At 46.5% G+C, this 25,800-nt stretch overlaps 1 protein-coding gene across 5 annotated transcripts in view; it reads right to left on the minus strand.

Annotated features, from left to right (window-relative positions):
* The window catches only part of dock4 (dedicator of cytokinesis 4), a 440,672-nt gene that overhangs the window by 99,008 nt on the left and 315,864 nt on the right, over window positions 1-25,800 (minus strand). For all 5 annotated transcript variants that reach the window (XM_038780165.1, XM_038780167.1, XM_038780164.1 and 2 more), the window contains 2 exons: window positions 16,758-16,851; window positions 13,353-13,501 (listed from right to left, as the gene is read on the minus strand). In XM_038780165.1, the coding sequence (XP_038636093.1) occupies window positions 13,353-13,501; window positions 16,758-16,851 (243 nt within the window). The remainder of the gene's footprint in view (window positions 1-13,352; window positions 13,502-16,757; window positions 16,852-25,800) is intronic.

Here is a 25,800-nt window from a genome sequence, read left to right on the forward strand (position 1 = left end):
GTGCTTCAACATGCATTACACACGGTGCATTACACACTGGTATTTAAGTGGCATTCAGCGCTTTTTGGCATTAAGGCAGTGACTTCAAAGGACAAGGCGAGAAGGTTCAATCAAAAACCTGTAGACAATTTCTGATCTTTAAAATGTACTCAGGCCACCTATGATTTTAGGAGCGCTTGGTTCAAATAAATCTGCGACTATTTCCCCATTACATCTCCATTAAGACCAGCAACGTGCTCCCCAATGACAATCCGACATGCCCAATCAGAACCCCTTCGATAGCCAGAGGTGGGCATACCTAGTGGAGAGGTGCCAACTACTGAAAGCAGGCTGTGGCAGCAGACCGATGCTGTATGAATGATACATGAAGATCTGACTAATGTTAGTGCTCAGGTATTCTTCGTAGTAACTCCCAATCACAGTAGGCCATGCTTTATATGGTATTGCATGCCCAGGTGATCAACAAGCTGCACCTACCAAGCTGCAACCAACTGTGTCAACCTGCCCATGAACAGGTTCTTGGGCTTGCTTGAGGCAGAGATGTGCCATTTGCTCCATGGACACCAATAGCTAATGGGTACTGGACCAGCATAGATAGTCAGTTATAGTCAGCTGTGACCTCAAACCCGCCCAAATCTTCTTTTTTTTTTTAATAAACAATTTTATTGAGGTAGTTTTTGGCTTTATAAACAGTTACAGACATCATCAGAAAGGAAGCAAAAAAGGCAAAAATGTGCAAACATCCACGTACTTTCAATACTTCCATCGTACCGTATTGCACAAGCCCGCTCCCCTCCCACCCGTACTACCCGCCATATTTTCCCTCCTACTCTACTCTACCCCCCCCTCCCCCCACCCCCCTGCTGACGCTCACTCTCCCGCAAAGAATTCAATAAATGGTTGCCACCTCCGGGTGAACCCCTGCACAGATCCCCTCAAGGCGAACTTAATTTTTTCCATCCCCAGGAAACTTGACATGTCCGCAAGCCACCACTCAGTCTTCGGGGGCTTTGAGTCCCTCCACGCCAATAATATTCGTCGCCGGGCTATCAGGAAAGCAAAGGCCAGCACATCGGCCGCTTTCTCCCCCTGGACGCCCGGGTCTTCCGAAACCCCAAAAATTGCCACCCCTGGACTCATCACCACCCTTGTTTTTAGCACCTGGGACATGACCCCCGCAAATCCCTCCCAGTACCCCCTCAGCTCAGGGCATGCCCAAAACATGTGCACATGGTTCGCTGGTCCTCCCGCGCACCTAGCGCATTTGTCCTCTATCCCGAAAAATTTGCTCATCCGAGCCACCGTCATATGGGCCCGGTGAACGACCTTAAATTGGATCAGCCCGAGCCTTGCACATGTCGCGGTCGAGTTTACCCTACTCAGGGCCTCTGCCCACAGCCCTTCCTCCATTTCCCCGCCTAGCTCCTCCTCCCATTTAAGTTTCAGTTCCTCTGTCTGGGACCCTTCCTCCCTCATGAGCACCTTATAAATACCCGAGACTCTACCCTCCCCTTCGTCCCTCCCAGAGACTATTCTGTCTAGGATCCCCATTGGCGGGAGGCGCGGGAAAGATGGGACCTGTCTACGAACAAAGTCCCGCAGCTGTAGGTATCTAAAATCATTTCCCCTTACCAACCCAAATTTCTCCTCCAAGCTCCTCAAACTCGCGAAGCTCCCTTCCAGGAACATATCACCCACCCTTCCCGCCCCTGCTCGCCGCCATACTCGGAACCCCCCATCCATACTGCCGGGGGCAAACCGATGGTTGTCGCAGATTGGCGCCCAGACAGACGCCCCCATCTCCCCCACATGCCTCCTCCACTGGCCCCATATCCGCAGGGTCGCCACCACTACCGGGCTGGTGGTGTACTTGGCCGGCGGCAGCGGTAGAGGAGCCGTGACCAGGGCTTCCAAACTGGAGCCCCTGCACGAAGCCGCCTCCACCCGCTCCCAAATAGACCCCGTACCCACCATCCACTTCCTTATCATAGCGATGTTGGCCGCCCAGTAATAATTGACCAGACTCGGCAACGCCAGCCCCCCCTCGCTACGGTTCCTCTCCAACATTGCCTTCTTCACCCGCGGAGACTTTCCCGCCCAGACAAAGCTCATGATCAGCCCGTTAACTCTTTTGAAGAAGGACTGTGGGATAAAGATCGGGAGGCACTGAAAAATAAACAAAAATCGAGGGAGGATTGTCATCTTTACAGTCTGCACCCTCCCTGCCAGCGACAGCGGGAGTGCATCCCATCTCCGAAACTCTCCCTTCATTTGCTCCACCACCCTGGCCAAATTTAACTTATGCAGCCTGCCCCAGTCTCGTGCCACCTGGATTCCCAAATACCGGAAATTTTCCTCAACTAACCTAAATGGTAGCCCTCTCAATCTGTTCTCCTGGCCCCTTGCCTGTACCACAAACATTTCACTCTTGACCGTATTTAATTTGTATCCTGAGAACTGGCCGAACTCCCTCAGCATTCCCAGTATAGTTCCCATCCCGGCCACTGGGTCCGACACGTACAGGAGCAGGTCGTCTGCATAAAGAGAAACCCTATGTTCAACCCCGCCCCTCACCATCCCCTTCCAACCCTCTGCGGCTCTCAGCGCAATCGCCAGCGGCTCTATGGCCAGCGCAAACAGCAGCGGGGAGAGCGGGCAGCCCTGCCTGGTCCCTCGGTACAACCTAAAGTACTCCGACACTTCTCTGTTGGTCCTGACGCTGGCCCTCGGGGCCTGATATAATAATTTGATCCAATCCACCAATCCCTCCCCGAACCCAAACCGTCCGAGCACCTCCCATAGATATTCCCACTCCACCCGGTCAAAGGCCTTCTCGGCGTCCATAGCCACCACTACCTCCACCTCTCTACCCGCCGGGGGCATCATTATCACATTGAGCAATCTCCTCAGATTGGCCGCCAGCTGCCTACCTTTCACGAACCCCGTTTGATCCTCCCCAATCACCTCCGGTACACAGTCCTCCATTCTACCCGCCAGTACCTTTGCCAGGAGCTTGGCATCTACATTAATCAGGGAGATTGGCCTGTAGGACCCGCACACCTCCGGGTCTTTACCCCGCTTTAATATCAGAGATATGGTGGCTTGTGACATCGTCGGCGGCAGGGTCCCTCTGTCCCTTGCCTCATTGAAAACCCTCGCCAAGACCGGGCCCACCAGCTCCGAGAACTTCCTATAAAACTCTACTGGGTATCCATCCGGCCCCGGGGACTTCCCCGACTGCATGGCCTTTAGGCCCCCCAATACCTCCTCCACTCTAATCGGGGCCCCCAGCTCTTCCACTCGCCCCCCCCCAACTGTTGGGAATGTTAACCCATCCAGAAACCTTTTCATCCCCTCCGGTTCTTCTGGCGGCTCCGAAGTATACAGCTTACAATAGAAGTCCCGGAATACCCTATTCAATTCTGCCGGATCCTCCACTTTGTGCCCCCCCTCGTCCCTCACTCTACCTATTTCCCTGGCCGCCTCCCTCCTCCTAAGTTGCTGCGCTAACAGTCTGCTAGCCTTTTCCCCATACTCGTACACCACTCCCCTCGCCTTCCTAAGCTGTTCCACGGCCCTGCTCGTGGATAGTGCCCCCAGTTCCGCCTGTAGCCTCTGCCTCTCCCTGAGTAAAACCTCCCCCGGGGACTCCGCGTGCTCTTCATCTATCCGGACCATTTCCCTGACCAATCTATCCATCTCTGCCCGGTCTGCCTTGGCTCTGTGGGCCCCAATTGAAATCAGCTCCCCCCGCACTATTGCCTTTAGCGCCTCCCACACGGTCGCCGCTGAGACCTCCCCAGTGTCATTCACCTGCAGGTAATTTTTTATACATTTCCGAAGCCTCTCGCAGATCCCCTCCTCCGACAGCAATCCCACATCTAGCCTCCATTGCGGGCGTTGATAACTCGCTCCCCCTAACTGCAGGTCCACCCAATGCGGGGCATGGTCTGAAATGGTAATTGCTGAGTATTCCGTGTTCTTTACCTCCCCCCTACAGTCCCTGCTTAGCACAAAGAAATCTATCCTGGAATATACTTTGTGGACGTGCGAGTAAAACGAGTAGCCCCTTCCTGTTGGCTGTCCCTCCCTCCAGGGGTCCACTGCCCCCATTTGCTCCATAAACCCTTTCAGCTCCCTTGCCATTGCTGAGAGTCTACCCGTTCTGGGACACGACCGATCCAAAGTCGGGTCAAGGACCATGTTAAAGTCCCCTCCCATTATTAGCCTGCGAGAATCCAAGTCCGGGATCTTCCCCAGCACTCTTTTAATGAAGTCCACGTCATCCCAGTTCGGGGCATATATATTCACCAGCACCACTCTTCTCCCCTCCAGCCTGCCCCGTACCATCAGGTATCTGCCCCCCCTGTCTGCGGATATGCCCTCTGCCTCAAATTGCACACGCTTGTTGATCATGATTGCCACCCCTCTGGACTTCGAGTCCAAGTCCGAGTGGAAGACCTGGCTAATCCAGCCCTTCCTTAGCCTGGTCTGGTCTGACACTTTCAGATGTGTCTCCTGCAACATAATTACGTCCGCCCTCAGGGCCCGCAAGTGCGCGAACACCCGCGCCCTCTTAACCGGCCCATTCAGTCCCTTGACGTTCCAGGTGATCAGCCTGGTCGGGGGGCACATCCCACCCCGCCGGTCAGCCATAGCCTTTCTCGGGCCGGCCCCTGACCCGTGCGTCGCGCCCTTCCTGGCCCGCCCTATAGCTGCCTCCACCCTCGACCTCCTTTCCAGTGCCTATTTCAAGTCCCTCTCCCGTCAGCAGAACAACCCCCCCCTCCCCTAACCCCATCTCCCGATACCCCCACCCCTGCCATCTACTGGCTATAGCTTTCCCCCCCATCTGACTTCCTTGACTAGCCAATCTGCTAGCCCGGTGACTCAACACTCCGGCGCCTTCCTGTCCCATTCCCCTTGTTTCCCCGCCCTCCTCCCCACCCACTGGGGCAAGCCGGCTCCAGTGTCTTCCGCGAGCTGCACAAAAAGCCCAAACAGAAAAAAAAAGGGAAAAAACATAGAAAAAAGAGAAAAAGCACATAAATGTCCATGAACAAAGGAAAGAGTCTCAAATGTTCCACTTGGCCCCATTGGCCCAGCAAACCGTTCAGCAGCAGTCCAGGCACATTCGGCGTTCCTCCCCACAGAAATCCTCGGGCCCTAACTCGCGTCCTTGGGGCCTCCTTTCGGGACCAGCCCCAGGTCCCTCACAAAATCCATCGCTTCTTCGGGCTCGGAAAAGTAGTGGTGTTGACCCTGGTGCGTGACCCATAGCCGAGCTGGGAACAGCAGACCAAACTTCACGTGCTTCTTGAACAGCACCTCCTTGACATTCTTAAAGGCTGCTCGCCGCCGAGCCACCTCCTGGCTTAGGTCCTGATAGATGCGGAGCACACTGTTATTCCATGTGCTGCTCCTGGCGCTCTTTGCCCACTGCAGCACCCGCTCCTTGTCCACGAACCTGTGGAACCTAATCACCATCGGGCGGGGGGGTCCGCCCAGCCGCCCCTGCCTTGCCTGCACCCTGTGTGCCCCCTCCAGCTCCAGCGGTCGCGGAAAGGCTTCGGCTCCCATCAGCTGCTTCAGCAGGTCTGCTACAAACGCTGCAGCATCAGCTCCCTCCGCCCCCTCCGGGAGGCCGACCATCCTCAGATTGTTCCTGCGGACTCTATTCTCCAGCTCCTCCACTCTGTCCAGCAGTCTTCTCTGCCGCTCTTTCAGGCCGTCCACTTCTAGCGCTGCAACCGTTTGCGCATCCGCCTGCTCCTCCACCGCTTCTCCCAGCTCCTTAACTTTAACATCCTGGGCGTCCAGCCTCTGGTTCAGCTGATCCACCGCTTTCTGGATTGGGTCCAAGCTGTCCCGCTTCAGCGCTTCAAAACTGGACTTCATTACCTGGAGCATGTTATCCAGCGCCAGCTGGATTGCTGAGTCCGGGTTCCGTGTGTCCGCCATCTTAGGTCCCAGTTAATTTTCTTCCGGTCCTTGTCTCTGTCCCTTTTTCTCCTTCTTCTTCTGCTTTCTGGAATCCCGCTGTTCCATATGCCGCAGCCCGCTCCTCAGCGCCTCCGCTGCCGCTTTCCTTCGCCCAGCTCCTTCAATTTTACCTCCTGGGCATCTGAAGTGGGTCCAAGCTGTCCCTCCTCAGCAACTCCAAACTTTTTCTTTTTCCCTTTGTCCTGGAGGAAGGAAGGTCCGTGGGTCCGCCATCTTACCCTGCAGGTCAGCTTCCTCCTTCTCTCTCTCTCTCCTTCTTCCTCACCTGCTGGCCTCCCACACTTACATCATCTGCAGCCCGCTCTCCTCCTCTGTTCCAGGCAGCCTTTCTGCCGCCTCCGTAGTCCCGCTATCGCGGGGAAACAGCTGTTCCAGCCGGCCGGAGTGAGAGCCCACCGAATGTGCGGCTCACTCGGACATCGCCGCCACCGGAAGTCCCAAATCTTCTTTATAGGGATACTGCAATGTTGAATCAAGGATGGTGCTATAATGGCAAACAGACGAGTCTCCTGTGAAGTACTTCCAGTGGCTTCCTCTTCACCGGCAGCCATCGGGAAGCTGGACTGCCTATTTACATACTGGCAGAGTCAGGCCCACAGCTTGGGTTTGCTTTTCTTTATTTTTTGCCCGTCATCTTTTGGTTTGCATTTGTTCAGCAACGTTGATTGCAACCAATCTGTTGAAAAGTCTGAGCGTTCCCATCAGCTGCAAGGACCTTTGCCTCCTTATTGTGCTACTTCCTTTTAATTGCCGGCATAGCTTTGCATTTTCTCAATAAGCAGTTCTTCCAGTCCCACTGCCAAGTGATGTCCCTGCACATACCTAAATCTACAGCTGGGAATAACTTTGCAATTGAGCTGACGCTGCTTGCTATCAGCACATTTCCATTTTGAATACATTCACCCAATGCTTTAGTCATTATGACAGAATCACGGCAGCAGACGTGGAGTGGCTACATTAGTTATACATAATTTTCATATAACTCAAGCTACAAATGCCAGGAGGTTGCGGTTGATTGGGTTATCCTATCGGTTGGGAGATGTTTGCTAATGAAGCAACAGGTTTAATAAGTTACCATTCAAAAATTCAAACCCACAAAATTTAAACAGACTAAACTAACCAAAAGACACAAATAAAGCTTTGATTTCATTGACCAGACAGCCAAAGCACATCTGCTGTAATTCAGAGTTCATAGGGGTCAGTACATAGAATATAGAACATAGAAAAATACAGCACAGAACAAGCCCTTCGGCCCACGATGTTGTGCCGAACTTTTGTCCTAGTTTAATCATAGTGTCCAAAATTCTATGATAATCTAAGGGCAATTTATCATGGCCAATCCACCCAACCTGCACATCTTTGGACTGTGGGAGGAAACCGGAGCACCCGGAGGAAACCCACAAAAAGTTAGGGAGGATGTGCAGACTGCACACAGACAGTGACCCAAGCCAGAATCGACCCTGGAGCTGTGAAGCAATTGTGCTATCCACAATGCTACCATGCTGTCCTTAAGAACAAATTAATCTGCACTCCATTATTCTACCATAATCCATGTACCTATCCAATAGCCGCTTGAAGGTCCCTAACGTTTCCGACACAACTACTTCCACAGGCAATGCATTCCATGCCCCCACTACTCTCTGGGTAAAGAACCTACCTCTGACATCCCCCCTACATTTTCCACCATTCACCTTAAATTTATGTCCCCTTGTAATGGTTTGTTCCACCCGGGGGAAAAGTCTCTGACTGTCTACTCTATCTATTCCTCTGATCATTTTATAAACCTCTATCAAGTTGCCCCTCATCCTTCTCCGTTCTAATGAGAAAAGGCCTAGCACCCTCAACCTTTCCTCGGAAGACCTGCTCTCCATTCCAGGCAACATCCTGGTAAATCTCCTTTGCACCTTCTCCAAAGCTTCCACATCCTTCCTAAAATGAGGTGACCAGAACTGCACACAGTACTCCCAATGTGGCCTTACCAAGGTTTTGTACAGCTGCATCATCACCTCACCTCACGGCTCTTAAACTCAATCCCTCTGTTAATGAACGCTAGCACACCGTAGGCCTTCTTCACAGCTCTATCCACTTGAGTGGCAACTTTCAAAGATCTATGGACATAGACCCCAAGATCTCTCTGCTCTTCTACATTGCCAAGAACCCTACCGTTAACCCTGTATTCCGCATTCATATTTGTCCTTCCAAAATGGACAACCTCACACTTGTCAGGGTTAAACTCCATCTGCCACTTCTCAGCCCAGCTCTGCATCCTATCTATGTCTCTTTGCAGCCAACAACAGCCTCACTATCCACAACTCCACCAATCTTCATATCATCTGCAAATTTACTGACCCACCCTTCAACTCCCTCATCCAAGTCATTAATGAAAATCACAAACAGCAGAGGACCCAGAACTGATCCCTGTGGTACACCACTGGTAACTGGGCTCCGGGCTGAATATTTGCCATCCACCACCACTCTCTGACTTCTATTGGTTAGCAAGTTCGTTATCCAACTGGCCAAATTTCCCACTATCCCATGCCGCCTTACTTTCTGCATAAGCCTACCATGGGGAACCTTATCAAATGCCTTACTAAAATCCATGTACACCACATCCACTGCTTTACCTTCATCCATATGCTTGGTCACCTCATCAAAGAAGTCAATAAGACTTGTGAGGCAAGACCTACCCCTCACAAATCTGCACCGACTATCCCTAATCAAGCAGTGTCTTTCCAGATGCTCACAAATCCTATCCCTCAGTACCCTTTCCATTACTTTGCCTACCACCGAAGTAAAACTAACTGGCCTGTAATTCCCAGGGTTATCCCTCTTCCCTTTGTTGAACAGGGACACGACATTCGCCCACTCTCCAATCCCCTGGCACCACCCCTGTTCATAGTGAGGACGAAAAGATCATTGCCAAGGGCTCTGCAATTTAATTTCTTGCTTCCCATAGAATCTATCACCTGCCCTGGTTCATTACCAAGTACCAAATCCAATATGGCCTCCCCTCTGGCCGGACAATCTACATACTGTGTTAGAAAAGCTTCATGGACACACTGCACAAACACCACCCCATCCAAACTATTTGAACTAAAGAGTTTCCACTCAATGTTTGGGAAGTTGAAGTCACCCACTACCCTGTGACTTCTGCACCTTTCCAAAATCTGTTTCCCAATCTGTTCCTCCATGTCTCTGCTGCTATTGGGGGGCCTATAGAAAACTCCCAACAAGGTGACTGCTCCTTTCCTATTTCTGACATCAACCCATACTACCTCAGTAGGTAGATCCTCCTTGAACTGCCTTTGTGCAGCTGTTATACTATCTCTAATTAACAATGCCACCTCCCCCCCCCCCCCCCCCCCCCCCCCCCCCCCCCCCCACCTATTTTACCATCCTCCCTAATCTTGTTGAAACATCTCTAACCAGGGGCCTCCAACAACCATTTCTGCCCCTCTTCTATCCAAGTTTCCGTGATGGCCACCACATCGTAGTCCCAAGTACTGATCCATGCCTTAAGTTCACCCACCTTATTCCTGATGCTTCTTGCGTTGAAGTATACACACTTCAACCCATCTCCTTGTCTGCAAGTACTCTCCTTTGTCAGTATTACCTGCCCCACTGCGTCACTACACGCTTTGGCGTCCTGAATATTGGTTTCCTTAGTTACTGGACTACAAATCCGGTTCCCATTCCCCTGCCAAATTAGTTTAAACCCTCCCGAAGAGTACTAGAAAACCTCCCTCCCAGGATATTGGTGCCCCTCTGGTTCAGATGCAACCCGTCCTGCTTATACAGGTCCCACCTTCCCCAGAATGCGCTCCAATTATCCAAATTACAATTGAGTGTTAACCATATAATAGCAAAAATGCAACAAACAGAACAGCGATCCAACATTGGAAATCTAAAATTTCGAAGAAACTATGTTCCTCTTCTGGAGCAGTCGCATGAAAATTGGAAAGATATTGGCTTAAAGTAAACAAGTAACTGCTATACATCATTTATGACAAGACCCAAAGAAAAAGCAATTGATTTAAAAGCCACAGACCTCTTTGGTTACAGTGTTTATGAATGAACTGGTAAGATGAACTGACTGCAGTTGCAAATATAGCAGTTCATTTGAACAGCGCATCCTTTAAGAGAAAAAAATCACTCTTTACAATAACAAGCATTTAAACAGCACCTTTAACATGGTTAAAGATCCCAAGGTGCTCCGCAGAATAATTATAGAACAAACCTTTGACATGGAGTCACATTAGGAGATTTCAGAGTAAATGCTTGGTCAAAGAGGTAATTTTTAAGCAGCACCTTCAAGAGGAAAGGGAGGTAAAGGGGTTTAGGGAGGCGATTTCAAAGCCGAGAGATGATGCAGCTGAAGACAGGGCCACCAACGGTGGAACAGTGAAAATCGGAGGAACACATATGGCAAAGGGTTCTAAGGCTGAGGCACATTACAGAGAGAGGGAGGGACAAAGCCACGGTTGGATTTGAAAACAAGGTTGAAAATTTTTTATTTTTTTTTTAAAAGAGGCATTGCTTAACAGTGAGCGAACATAGGTCAGTGAGCACAGGGGCTATGAGCAAACATGATGGACGTTAGGATGGCAGAGTTTTAGGTGGCATTGAGATTACAGAATTTACAATGTGGAAGGCCAGCCAACACAGTTGTTGAAATGATCATGTCTTGAGGTGACAAAGGCATAGATCTGGGCTTTAGCTGAAGATGAACCAAGGAGGGAATGTTGGGAGCGAAATGATTTCCTGTTTTGGAGGTGGGAATAGGTGGTGTTAGTGATAGCGTGGATATCTGATCAGAAACCTATCTTTCGGTCAAATATAGCACAAAGGGTGCAAAGTATCTGGTTTAGCCTCAAACAGTTGCCAGGGAGAGGGATGACATTAGTGGCTTTGGAAAGAGATTATAGTGGAGGCCGCCTGATAGTTTAGAGTCAGTGGAGTTGTCGAACGAGCCGATGGTGAAGCAGGTTTAGGTGCCATCAGAGTACGTATGGAAACTGACGCTAATGTTTGAGTGATCTCGCTGAGGGGCAGCATGTAGATAAGAATTAGAAGGGAGCCAGGGATAGATACTCGAGGGGCATCCGAGGTAAAGCTGTGAAAGTTATAAGTGGAGAGGTCAGAATGGGACCACGTGATTGCAGTCCAAGCTAGTGGAATGGTGGTGTTGGTGGAGGAGTGTAGGAGGACCAATGTGAGACTAACGATGTCAAAGCCTGTAGGCAGGTGGAGGATGAGGAGTTTAACTTTGTCACTGTCACATAGAAGACTTTTGTGACATTGATAAGAGCTGTTTTAGTACTGAGCTAGGGCAGAAACATAGAACATACAGTGCAGAAGGAGGCCATTCAGCCCATCGGGTCTGCATCGATCCACTTTAAGCCCTCACTTCCACCCTATCCCCATAACCCAATAATCCCCCCCAAAATCTTTTATGGATACTAAGGCAATTTAGCATGTCCAATCCACCCAACCTGCATTTCTTTGGACCGTGGGAGCACCTGGAGGAAACCGACACAGACACGGGGATAACGTGTAGACTCCACACAGACAGTGACCCAGCGGGAAATCAAACCTGGGACCCTGGCGCTGTGAAGCCACAGTGCTAACCACTGTGCTACCGTGCTGCCCCGCATGATTGGAGGGGTATGAACATGGACTTCCTGGAAACGTGAATGGATATGGGAGGCAACAGCATATTTCAGAACTGTGAAGAGGAACAGGAGGTTGAAGAAGGGGCTGTAGCTAGCAAGGACAGAGGAGTCAAGGGCTGATTTGTTTTTGAGGAGGCGTGTGATGACTGTGGAGAGAACCATTAATATCAGACAACTTGGGAGCCGAGAAGCAAAGTTGGCTGGCCAGCAGTTTAGTGCTGCAAATATTACCCGAGAACAAGGTATATTGGTGAAACATATCTTAATTGCTAAAAATATCTTTGGCCTTGAACCAATACCGACAAAATAGTCATTTTTATTTTATAGGGACTGCAATATATAACGACAGTTCTTAAGAATGTAACTGGCTATTAAACATGAGCAAGTCGTAAAATTCAATTGCGAAAACATCTCAATACATTTTGACTCCATTGAAGCAAAGAGCACCCTGCAAAGACAGACATAAACACTGAATAGGGAAAAGTCGTCTGTGATGAAAATGGCAAGAGAACAGCGGGGGAGATGATGCATCCTGGATGTGAATAAATGTTCCAGTTCTCCTACACAAGTACCAAACCAAGGTATACGTTTGATGAAAATGCCATGCAGAAGGCATAAATCTGTGATCGGCTTGCACATCTGCCTCTTTATATGTAAATTCTATCAAATTTCCCATCCATAGTATATACTAGAAATGAAGTCCGGGAAAGAAAATGGCAACTAAACTGAAAACACACAACTCAATGTCATGTGAGTGTCCCTTTAAGAAAGGTGTAGTCTCTTAACATGTGACTTGCAGCACATTGGGCTGCAGCTGTCAGGTGAGAGGGGGTTGTGTGTTTAGGTTTGAGTTTGGTTGCTTTGGACTGCAGAAGGGAGAAAGAAGTGTCTTTCCCGTTTATTTTCATTTTAAAAGCTGTTCCAATAGAACGCCCATTGGTTGTGGCCAACTGCTTGGCTCTTTAAAGACATAGCTGTTTTTCGGAAGGAGTTTGAAGCTGCTTTGAAACTGGGCCAGACTCTCAGGGAGAGGACCAGTCCCAGTCAAGTGAGAATGCAGTGTGCTGGGCCGCGCTCTTGGTAAAGAGGTTTTGGTTTAATTGGACTTTGTTATTGAATTGGAACAGCTAAGGGGGAATTCATTAAGTATTATGTACATAGATTACTGTAGCTGTGTGGTGTATTTATGTTTGTAATTGATAACATTCTTGCTGTGTTTCCTATATATGTGTTAACTACATTCTGAGAATAAACCATGTTTTGATTACAGTGTCGAGGAAGTCTAATGAATCACACCTGCAGTGAAGCTTTATGTGCTAACCTTAGCCAAATTCAACATAAAGGTTGTCGGTCAGATGAACTTCATAATACATTTTGGAGTTTCTAAGGCCTGGCCCATAACATCAGCAATAATTAAGAAGCACAGTCAAAACATTTGATTAGAACTTTGCAAACGCTAAACCTAGTCCAGGTCAAGACAGACTGAACAAAAGAAGTGTCAATGAAGGGGTTGAGAATTAGATTTTAAAAAGGGTATCAAGGCACTGAAAATAGTAGAGGAAGAGGAGGGTAGGTAAATATTTGCGAACTGCTTTGCCCTGCAGCATACGGAGTTCAAATGCAATAGCAGAGAGCTAAGCTTAGCATACAGACACCTTCTGCAATTGCTGAACTTACTTTGCCCTTGTCAAAGTTCTGGATGATGGTGAGATGGAGAATCTCCTTGCGCTGCCACTCGGTCTGCATTGGGTAATGAAGGAATTCTCGCAGTGGCCTCTCTGACCACTCCAGCAGCTCATCATACAACAGCAGGGTGTATGCGGCCTCTGTGGCACAGAACAGAGTGGAACAGATGTCAACAAGGAGAAACCATGAGTGAAGTTACAAAATAAATCACATTACTTCAGATGATAAAGATATCAATGTTTCAATAATATCAAAATAGAGTTAACGAATGATGCAATATTCATTTACTTTGTCTCTGAAACAGGATCAGTTGCTGCTACGCATCATCATCTGACCTTGAATTAAAATTTAGCAAGAAAGCAGCCTTCTGGCTTTGTGGAATAGCGAATCCATGCCTTTCAGCCAATCTATATTTATGATCTCCCGTCGGGTGTTGAAAATAATAAATGAATATTGTTCATTTTTAATAAAACTAAACTGACATCCTTTTGAAATGTATCGTCTATTCCCAAGTTAGATAATCCTTAAAAAATAATCCTTAAAAAAAAACACATTTCTGTTAATGACTTGTCAGGGGCTCTTTCACTTTATTCAGCATTTGTAAGAATAAATGTTTATGGTTTATAATTATGTTGAACAATAATGTTTATGGTTGAATAAAGATTAGGTTGTTGCTTATAGAAATTCTCTGAGGATCAGAGGAGAAAGCATACTTCCTTGTGCTACTTTTGAAAAACGTTGAGGATGATAACTTTTATTTTGCTGAGATATGTAGAGACTTTTCAGCACTGTCACATTCAACAGAACAAAAAATGTCACATATCCTCTGATAGACTTCACAATCTATTTCTATCTGTAACCATAGAAAGTGATACAGAAATAAAGCTTCCATCTTTCAGGAATATAAACATTAGAGTAAAAGGCAATTACTTTCCCATTTTAATAGGGTGCAATTCATTGGATGGTTACCATTTTCTTTGGAGTATAGGCTGAACAATGCATTGTATGTATTCTTAGCCGGTAGAAGGGTTTCTGTACCAACATAACAGTATAATATGCAACCAAATCATGACATGAAAATATTATTGTTCTGCTGGCTTACAGTCAGAAATATGTGTCATCAAATCAACTGCTTTTGTCCTCCTGTCGAAAAAAACCCAGTTCTGCACTCGCCCAACAATAATCTGATACAAACCCCCCCTTCCTTTCCGCAAGGTCCTCAAAAGCATTCTTATAATACAAACTGTCAACCACATGTGCCACCACTGTGTTCAAATTGTTTCAGTCTCATTTCTATCCTGCCCAGAACAAGGCTGTCTGCATCAAAAATCATCCAACGCTTTTTTTCAACTGAAAATGGTGACATACTAACCCTCGTTATCCCCTTGACACTCTGCGACCATCATTGATGCGGGCCATCCCATCTTTCCTCCTCTGTCACCTCGGGGGCCTGACCACTCCATTCTCACTGTGCACCCAGCACACTGCCTTGGGTGCTTTCTCTTCTGTTGCTCTTCCAGTCAAATACTCCTCAAGTTCCAGTCTTTGCCATGCTTTTTCCTCATCACCATATTACCTTTCTGTGTCATTAGCCATCAGCATGAATCAGCTTTCACATACAGCTGAAGGTGTTCAATTTTATTTCTTTCCATCAGCCTTGGCTGCATGACTGTTGTATGGCATCTAGTTATGAATGAACCACCTGTTTACTGGCCGCTTCTTTAGGTTAAGTCTGACAGTGTAGAACCCAAGGCTATTTACATGGTGACAGGCTGACTGCAGGGGAGCGGGGGCAGAGCGCGGAGTAGAACTAGCAAGACCGAGAACATGGAGGCCCTGCTGAATTTAAATAGCAGGATATTATCATTTGATTTTGCCATTTTCAGCCAGGCAGTTGGGTGCTTGGCTGACAGGTTGGAAAGCTGAAGCGGAGGCCCTGAGCACTCAGGAGGTGGATGGATGTGCGAGATCAGAGCTTCGTAGGATGGGGAATAAAAGACGACCCATTGGAGCTAGATTGGAACATGGGGTTGTTTGCTGTTGGTGGTGGTGGGGATGGGGAGGAGGAAATAAAAAGGTTACTGTGGGAGAGACAAAATCAGGGTATGCAGTGCAGAGGGAGAGGCCATGATTGATGGGGTGAGAGCTGATGGGGGGGATTGAATGTTTCCATGAAGTGCCAGGAGGCACTCCTGTACCTCTGATCAACGAGGAGTGCTGTAAAAATTACTCATTTTCTCAAACTGGCAGTTCCTGCCTCCATTTTACTGCTGATGGCCCAAGCTCTCGGCAACCATTTAATTTGTGAACCCAGCTCCATCGTGGGAATTTCATTTAAACATATTTAATGTCACTAAGTTGACGGTGGAACACTCGCACGTGACAAAACATAGCACCAAAACGCCATTTACCAACCAGTAACAAGTTTTCCATTTTTAAATTTTGAATCCTTCCTCTTAGCCCCTCTCCCACCAAAGTTAAAAGCTTGATGCTTTTAATAATAATAATAGCTTATTGTCACAAGTAGGCTTCAATGAAGTGACTGTGAAAAGCCCCTAATCGCCACATTCTGGCGCCTGTTCGGGGAGGCCGGAATTGAACCCGCGTTGCTGCCTTATTCTGCATTACAAGCCAGTTGTTTAGCCCACTGTGATAAACGCTTAAACTTTGAGGTCAGCTTCAAACTCTGCACCTAGCTCATCACCAAGAAAGCTATTTCCACCTCTGTAAAATCACCTATTTCTACCACCACTGCATCCTGTTGGTAAATCATTCAGACCATTCTCACCTTTCAAACTCCTACAAAAGCTTTCAACTTTTCCAGAACTTGGCTGCCTTTTTTCCCCATCCCACACTCCTGACAACCCAATCGAGGTGCAGTGTCCAATTTCCTCTTCTCCTCTTACCCACACCTTATCATTTGAGCACCCTTCAGAAGACCGTGTTGCAGGTTAGGTGCCAGATAACTTGCAAGTTGAAATGTGCGTTTCATCCACCATTTCCGAGAAAGATGCACCGTATTCACACTCAAATAGGGCGGAGAGACTCTATCGGATCTTCTTTTTTAAATAAAAAAGGATGAATCATCTTGTAAGTAATTCAAGCTCATCAAATGTAACTTAGGTCTGAAAACTCAAGCTACAAATACATTAGGAAAACAATAACTTGCATTTACATGGTTCCCCAAGCTTGGAAGCAACTCAACCCTTTCGGGCCTGGCACACACTGGGTTAAATTGTCCCCAACCTAAAAGGTATAGTCAAACAAAGTATTCACCCTTGGTGATTCAACATGAAAAATTCTTACTTCCTTTTGACCATCACTCTAGAAATCTGAACTAATAATATTGTGCATGTAGAAAAGCAAGTATAATTTCCATATTAAGATAGAACATACCTGTGAAGTTTTGTGCCTTTAAATGCAAATCATATAGCTTATGTATGTAGCGGATGTACATTTCTTCTTTATTTATTTCTGTTTTATAAAAATTCTGGAAATCAATTGGAAATCGGTTACTTGAAAATATTTATGCAAAGTTGGATTTAAACTTACAAACAAGAATCCATAGACTTCGATATATCAACTTATCTTTCCATCAGTATAGCAGTCTGTTTCTGAGAGACTTGATCTTTTGAATACGGAATAAAACTTAGCCCAAATATTGCCTGTCACTAAACGTCATCAGAATAACAAGCTTCTGTACATCTCCAATACCATAAATTGTCAAGACGTAATAGAATGACTGGATGTTCTTAAGACGGCAGTATTTATATAGTCAATCTCCCCAAAGGATCAATAATTTATGTTGCACTCCAATCTGGAACAAGTTCAACACTGCCATTAGGTGAATGACAAAAAATCCATTGTGTTACATTCTAAAATATCTAAGTATGAATACCTAATATCCTGACATTGTTCTAACGTATTAGGAATACAGAAATAATTTACGAATTGAGAATATATTCAGAAATGCATTTTCCACAGATTAAAATATCCAGCCTGCAGCTAATATTTAGTGATGGAGCGATGGAGCCTTTCCCAATGTACATCCTTCCTTGCGTCGATATGAATTGGAAGTTAAAAAAATTACTTTTTGCGCAAACTGAGATGTGAAAATGTATTAATAATTTCTGCCATCATTGACCAGATCCAGGTTAATATGGAGTTTCTATTCCCCAATGGTAATGGGAATGAGAACAAAAGTAAGTTTGCTATCAGGAGCTATTACAATGTTGCTGACACCGCTAATTTCGGGAAAAATCTTAAAGAAGGCATTATCTAAGTACAACTGCAAAGTGTAACCTTGAGTTGTAAAAAAAAACATTCCAGAAGTAGCTTATCCACGAGGGCTAATTATGTTCCTGGAATTGAAAGTCAGTTTTTCTGTGAGGCTACTTTGTGGATGGCGTTTCCATTTTAGGCACAATCAAGCACTCTCCAGTGTAACACGAGCCAGATGCAGAGTAAAGTTTCCTCTACTCTTCTCCAACAATGTGTTCACTCTAAACTTTCAGCATTAATGCTTAGAATAGAAGTCCTTCCACCGGAGCCACAAGCAGTGAGTAGTGGTGGTACCTGGAGCCTCATTTTGCCGGTGGCAGTCGCAATGGACTGCATCAAGTCTGGTGACTGTCACCAAGGGTAGCAGCCCACCTAGCTCAAGAGCACCATTGTTAGCAGTGCCTATTGTGGGGGCTGCACCTAGAGGACTTGGGCTGGTCTTGTGCCTGCACAGACAAAAAAAAAATGGGGCACTGGGCCCGGACACGGCCTCGGTAAAGGAGGACAGTTGCTGTCACTGCCATTTACTAACGGGGTGGCGGGGGGGAAGAGAGTCCGCATGGTAAGCCAAAGAGTGCCCAGAGAGGAGGCAGCCCACCCTCAAAGTCTGATTCAACGCGCCATGGGCTTACCTGGCTTGTAAAAGCCCTTTATTGCAGCCCTGTGGCGACCTTGTAGGTGGCATGGTGCCACAGTGGTTAGCACTGGTGCCTTGCAGCTCCAGGGCTCCGGATTCAATTCCCACCTCGGGTGACTGTGTAGAGTTTGCATGTTCTCCTTGTGTCTGTGTGGGTTTCTTCCTGGTTTCCTCCCACAGTCCAAAGATGTGCAGGTTAGGTGGATTGGCCATGCTAAATTGTCCCTTAGTGGAGGAGTGGGCCACGGTAGGGGGATCATTTTGAGGGTCGGTGCAGACTCAAATCTGCTGAATGGCCACCTTCTGCACTGTAGGGATTCTATGTAACACTGGACCCCATGAAGTCTCATGGCATCTGGTCAAACATTGGCAGGGAAACCTCCTGCTGGTTACCACCTAAGCCCCCCCACCCTCTTCAACCAGTCAGCTGATGAATCGGCACTCCTCCATGTTAAATGTCACCTGGAGGAAGCACTGAATGTGGCACAGGTACAGAATATACTCTGGGTGGGGGACTTCAATATCCATCATCAAAAGTGGCTCGGTCACACCATTACAGACAAAGCTGGCTGCATGTTAAAGAGCACAGCTGCTAGACTGGGACTACGGCAGGTGGCGAGAGAATCACCAAGAGGGAAGAAACGACTTGACTTCAACCTCACCAGCCTGCCAGTTGCACATGCAACTGACCATGACAGTATTGGAAGGAGTAGCCACTGCACAGTCATCGTAGGGACAAAATTCTGACATCACATTGAGGATCTCCCTCATGTTGTGTGGCATGACCTCCGTGCTAAATGGGATAGATTCTGAACATATCTAGCAACACAAAACTGAGCACCCGAGAGGAACAGACTTGGAAACAGCCATAATCTGTTACTTCATAGCCCAGTTTATCCCACACTTTACAATTACCATCAAGCTGGGAGATAAACCCTGGGTTCAATGAAGAGTGTAGGAGGGCATGTTGGGAGCAACATGCTGGAATACCCAAAAATGAGTTAATCAATCCAGTGAAGCTACAACACAGGCTTCTTTCATGCCAAACAATGAAACCAGTCATATAAACATCATTAAACTGCTGTGAGGTGTGGCTGTTTGGTAGAGCACAGATGTGATCCTATCTAACATTCCAGACAAAACTAAGTGATCCCACAGCCAACGAAGCGGATCTAAGCTCTGCAATCCTTCCACATCCCAGGTGTGAATGGCGGTGGCCAACCAAACTACTAAGGCTCCACAAACATCCCCATCCTCAATGATCAAGGAGCTCAGCATATCAGTGTCAAAAACAAGGATCAAGCATTTGCAACAATTGTCAGCTAGAAACGCCGAGTGGATGATCCATCTCAGCCTCCGGAGGTCCCCAGCATCACAGATGTTAGCCTTCGACCAATTCAATTCACTCCACGTGACATCAAAAAATGGCTGAAGAAAATATGGATACAGCAAAGGCCATGAAAACATTCCAGCAACAGTACTTGTGCTCCAGAACTAGCTTCGTCCTTAGCCAAGCTGTTTCAGTACAGCTGCAACACTGGTATCTACCCGGCAATGTGGAAAACAATGCAGTTATATCCTGTCCCCAAAAAGCAAGACAAACGCAACGCGGCCAATGACTGCCCCAACAGTCCCCTCTCAAACATCAGCGAAGTGATGGAAAGAATTATCGATGGTGCAATCAAGCGACGTTTGCTTCACAATAACCTGCCCACTGAAGCTCAGTTTGGGTTCTGCCAGGGTCATTCAGCTCATGATCACATTGCAGCCTTAGTCCAAACATGGACAAAAGAGCTGAACTCAAAATGAGAGATGAGAGTGACTGCCTTTGACAGCAATGTAGGATTTAATCGAGCGCGGCATCAAGGAACCCTTGCAAAACTGGAGTCAATGGGAATCAGAGAGAAAACTCTCTACTGGTTTGAGTCATACATAGCACAATGGAAGTTGTTTGTAGTTGTTGGAGGTCAGTCATCTCAGTTATTCCATCGAGGAGTAAACCATTGGGGAGATGGTCGTTAATTTTCCTTTTAGGTGGTCTCCATCAGGGTTCATTTATCTGCGAGTTGCAATTATCCCTTTTTTCAAAGAACTATATGGGGCCAATTTTCCTCAGTTAATTGCATCTATCAGATGGAACTTGACTCATTGGTCTTCTCTGCTGGTGTTGTGGCTGGGTAAGATTAAACACATACATAGAAACATACATAGAAAATAGAAACAGGAGGAGGCTATTCGGCCCTTTGAGCCTGCTCCGCTATTCATTATGATCATGGCTGATCATCAAGTTCAATAGACTCAAAAACAGCTTCTTCCCCACTGTTATCAGACTCCTCAACGACCCACTTATGGACTGACCTCATTAACACTACACCCCTGTATGCTTCATGCGATGCCGGAGCTTACGTAGTTACATTGTGTACCTTGTGTTGCCCTATTATGTATTTTCTTTTATGTATTTTCTTTTATTTCCTTTTCATGTACTTAATGATCTGCTTGCTGAAAAATATTTTTCACTTTATATCGGTACACGTGACACTAAACAAATCCAATCCAATCCAATCTCCTGATCCTGCCTTCCCCCCAATATCCCTTCAGCCCCATGAGCTATACTTGATTTTTTTCATGAAATTACACAACCTTTTGGCCTCAACTTCTTTCTGTGGTAGTGAATTCAACAGATTCAGCACTTCCTGGGTGAGGAAATGTCTCCTCGCCTTAGTCCTAAAAGGTTTACCCCTTATCCCCAAACTACCGCCCCCCCCCCCCCCCCCCAACCGAGTTCTGGACTCCCCCACCATCGGGAGCATTCTTTCTGAATATACCCTGTCTACTCCTGTCAGATTTGTATAAGTTTCTATGAGATCCCCTCTCACTCTTCTGAACTCCAACGAGTATATTCCTAACCGACTTAGTCTCTCCTCATATGACAGTCTCACCATCCCAGGAACAGCCTGGTAAATACTCCCGGTGTGGCCTCGCCTATGCCCTATAGAATTGCAGTAAAACATCCCGGTTATTATACTCAAATCCTCTTGCTAGGAGATTGTTTTGATTAAGATAAGTAGGTTTCCTAGAATGCTATATCCCTTGCAGTTATTGCCAATCTTGCTGTCTTCTAGAATCTTAAAGGAGTTGATAGAATGGTGAGCTCTTTCATTTGGAATTAAAGTTCACCAAGTTGCAGCTCCCAGGTTCCAGGGAAGGTGGTGGTGGCGGTGGTGGTGGTGGTGGTTGGGGGGGGGTCCCAAATATTAGACTACACTAATTTGCCTCTGATCTTGGTTTATAAGGAACCGGATTAGAAGGAACCCGGCTTCCATTTGGCTCGATATTGAAGCAAACCAATGGGCTTTCACTATGCTGGTCTTGTTATTTTATGGGGACTTTAGGCAGGGTTCTGCTAGGTGCGCAAATCCTATTGTCTGTAGCATGGAGGTTGGGCCATCAATTAGAAGGGATATCTGAACTGCCTTCCATGCTTTCACCCATTCAGGGCAACCCAAATGTTCTAAAAGGTCTTATGGACAATGGATTCTATATCTGGAGAGATAGGGGCATTTTGTAGGCTGGGAGGTAAGTTCAGTGGTGCCTCCACGTCATCCTTTGAACAGCTGTGCCAACAATTTTACATTCCAAAACACTTTTTTTTTTAAAGTACCTGTAACTTAGAGACTTCATCTTTAACAACTTTGCATCGTGACTCTTCTGTTTCCCTGGTGGAAAACAATCCTTATTTCTGTCAGCCTAAGCAGTTAATTAGCAAATCTTATGATACCTTGTGTTCTAGATCCTGTGTGAGTACATTGGGTACCTTGCAGTCTTGGGAAAGAGGCTTGTGAAGACAGAACCAAAGTGTCATAGAATTTACAGTGCAGAGGGAGGCCATTCAGCCCATCGAGTCTACAGCAGCCTTCAAACAGCACCCTACTTAAGCCCACACCTCCACCCTATCCCCGCAACCCAGGCTAACATTTGGACACCCCAAGGGCCAATTTAGTGTCACCAATCTATCTTTGGACTGTGGGAGGAAACCCACGCAGACATGGGGAGAACGTGCAGGCTTCACCAAGACAGTCACCCGAGGTCAGATTTGAACCTGGATCCCTAGAGCTGTGAGGCAGCAGTGCTAACCACTGTGATCAATCATTTCTTTTTCGTTCCCCATTATAAACTCCCCTGTTTCTGACTACATCGGACCTACATTTGTCTTCACCAATCTTTTTCTCTTCACATATCTATAGCTTTACAGTCAGTTTTCATGTCCCCTACAAGCTTAGTCTCGAACTCTATTTTCCCCATCTTAATCAATCCCTTGGGTCCACCTTTTATGAATTCTAAACTGCTCCCAATCCTCAGGTCTGCTGTTTTTTCTGGCCAATTTGTATGCCTCTTCCTTGGATTTAATACTATCTCGAATTTCCTTTGAAAGCCATGGTTTGGCCACCTTCCCCATTTTATTTTTAAGCCAGATAGGAATGAACAATTGGTGCAGTTCATCCATGCTCTCCTTGAATGTTTGCAATTGCCTATCCATAGTCATCCTTTTACTGATCATAGTCAACTTGTGCTTCATATCATCGCAGTTTCCTCTACTGAGATTCAGAACCCTAATCTAAGAATCAACAACATCCTTTTCCATCGAGATGAAAAATTCTATCATACTGTGGTCGCTCATCCCCAAGGGGACTTGCACAACTATATTGCCAATATTTCCTTTCTCATAACACATGACCCAATCTAGGATGGTCTGTTCTCTAGTTGGTTCCTCAATGTATTGGTCCAGAAAATCACCCTGTTATACACTCCAGGAATTTCTCCTCTACGTATTGTGATTAATTTTGTTTCGCACAATCTATAGGTAGATTAAAGTCACCCATAATAACAGATGTTCCTTATCGTATGCTTCATGGAATGAATCCCGATGAAATTCCTAACCTCAAATTTACAGGCTCCAGTTTGGCTGACCTGCTCCTGCAAGGTTTCCCATGAGCCATATTGCAAATCGTAATCTTGCTATGCATAAAAGGTGTGCAACTTGATATATTATCCCATTTTGTTTATATGACATCATCTCCACCACCCCCTATTTTCTGATTGATCAGGTGTTAAAGTTAGAGGCACTAGTTCTCAAGGTCTGTTGTTCTGAACTTATCCTGCCTGTTCTTACACTTGCAGAACTATTTGTTCTGTTTTCTACCGGCTGTACATTGAAAATTTTGTTGTGTTTCTTTTCAAAAATGATAAAACCCTAATAAAAATATTTTTAAAAAGAGCGCGCATGCTGCAGATTGGATCAGCTTGGTCTATTGTCACGTGTACCGAGGTACAGTGAAAAATATTGGTCTGCGAGCAGCTCATTCCGTACATGAAAAGAAAATACATAATAGGGAAAACATAAAATACACAATGTAAACACATAGACAAAGGCATGGGGTGAAGCATACATGAGTTTAGTACTACTCAGGAGAGGAGATGTGTGAAGAGATCAGATCAGTTCATAAGTCCATCAGTCCATAAGAGGGTCATTTAGGAGTCTAGTAACAGCGGGGAAGGAATTGTTTTTGAACCTGTTAGGATAGAGCTGTGAAGAAGACCTATGGTGTGCTAGCGTTCATTAGCAGAGGGATTGAATTTAAGAGCCGTGAGGTGATGATGCAGCTGTACAAAACCTTGGTCAGGCCACATTTGGAGTACTGTGTGCAGTTCTGGTCACCTCATTTTAGGAAGGATGTGGAAGCTTTGGAGAAGGTGCAAAGGAGATTTACCAGGATGTTGCCTGGAATGGAGAGTAGGTCTTACGAGGAAAGGTTGAGGGTACTAGGCCTTTTCTCATTAGAATGGAGAAGGATGAGGGGTGACTTGATAGAGGTTTATAAGATGATCAGGGGAATAGATAGAGTAGACAGTCAGACTTTTTCCCCAAGTGGACCAAACAATTACAAGGGGACATAAATTTAAGGTGAATGGTGGAAGATATAGGGGGGATGTCAGAGGTAGGTTCTTTACCCAGAGAGTAGTGGGGGCATGGAATGCACTGCCTGTGTAAGTAGTTGAGTCAGAAACATTACGGACCTTCAAGTGGCTATTGGACATGGATTACGGTAGAATGATGGGGTGTAGATTAATTTGTTCATAATCTCGGACAAAGGTTTGGCACAACATCGTGGGCCGAAGGGCCTGTTCTTTGCTGTATTTTTCTATGTTCTATGTGTATTCTCAGACTTTTGTAACCCCTGTCTGATGGAAGAAGTTGGCAGAGTGAGTAAGCTAGGTAGGAGGGGTCTTCGATTATGCTGCCCGCTTTCCCAAGGCAGCGGGACACGTAGATAGAGTCAATGGATGGGAGACAGGTTTGCCTGGTGGACTGGGTTGTGTTCATGCCTCTGTACTTTCTTCCGGTCTTGGGCCGAGCAGTTGCCAAACCAGGCTGTGATGCAGCCAGATAGGACACTTTCTATGATGCACCTGTAAAAGTTGGTAAGTGTCAGTGTGAACATGCCAAATTTCCTTTACTTTCCTGAGGAAGTATAGGTGCTGCTGTGTTTTCTTGGTTGTAGCGTCAACGTGGGTGGACCAGATTGTTGGTGATGTGCGGGAGCAGACTTGAAGCAAATTGGCCATGGGAGAAGTCTGAAAATTTGAGATGGCAGAAGGTTGGTGGCTCCATGCTGCAAAATAGCCCATAAAGGAACTCTTTAGAGCAATGTGTTCTGTTCGACACGGCCAAGGGTCTGAAAATGTTCTTGGAAGGTGAAGCTCGAGTCCACGTAGGGATCCAGTGGAAAGAAATCTCAGAAGGTGAGAATGAAACCCTGGAGGTGATTCTGGTTGAAACCATCAGAGTGGGAGCGGCATTTGGAAAGAATTCCAAGGTGGGTTCATCAAATGTGAAAGGGGAACCCTCGTGAGACCAGTTGGGTCAAAGTGTGACAAGCATCTGGGAAGGTGGTTGAGAAATCCATAGAATCTGCTTTGGTCATATCTACCATTTACGTTGGAGTGTGGTGTGCCTGACCACGGTTCACCAGTCGGTTTGCATGTATCTATAAGATAGACATGGGAAATTATTTTACCCTTCTGAATTAGTATGTATCTGCGTATAGTGGGGATCAAAGAATCATGACTATTTCAATCATTTTTTATTTGCATAGAGATCATTCCAAACTTCTTGATTGGTGTAACATGTTTCATTTTTCTTGTAAAATAAATGTTGAATCTTTAACGAAGAGAGTGAATCAGCAGACTCCTGCGAATTTGTTCAGCAAATTACCTCCACAATTTTGTAGAAGCTAGGATCTATCAAGCCAAATTTCACTCTGGGATCTGACGTGACCAGTATTATCAGCTGGGATTGCAACAAGGTGCAGAAACCCAGCAAGACTCCTTTGACGGTACCTTCCTGGCCATGACTTCTAACACTTGGGAAGATACGGCCAGCAGATGCACGTGAATAAGATCACCTGCACACTCCTCTCCAAGCCACACATCATCCTGAGTTGGAATTATATCGTGGTTCTT

The sequence above is a fragment of the Scyliorhinus canicula genome, chromosome 20, assembly GCF_902713615.1.
Source record: "Scyliorhinus canicula chromosome 20, sScyCan1.1, whole genome shotgun sequence".
NCBI classification, from domain to species: Eukaryota; Metazoa; Chordata; class Chondrichthyes; order Carcharhiniformes; family Scyliorhinidae; genus Scyliorhinus; species Scyliorhinus canicula.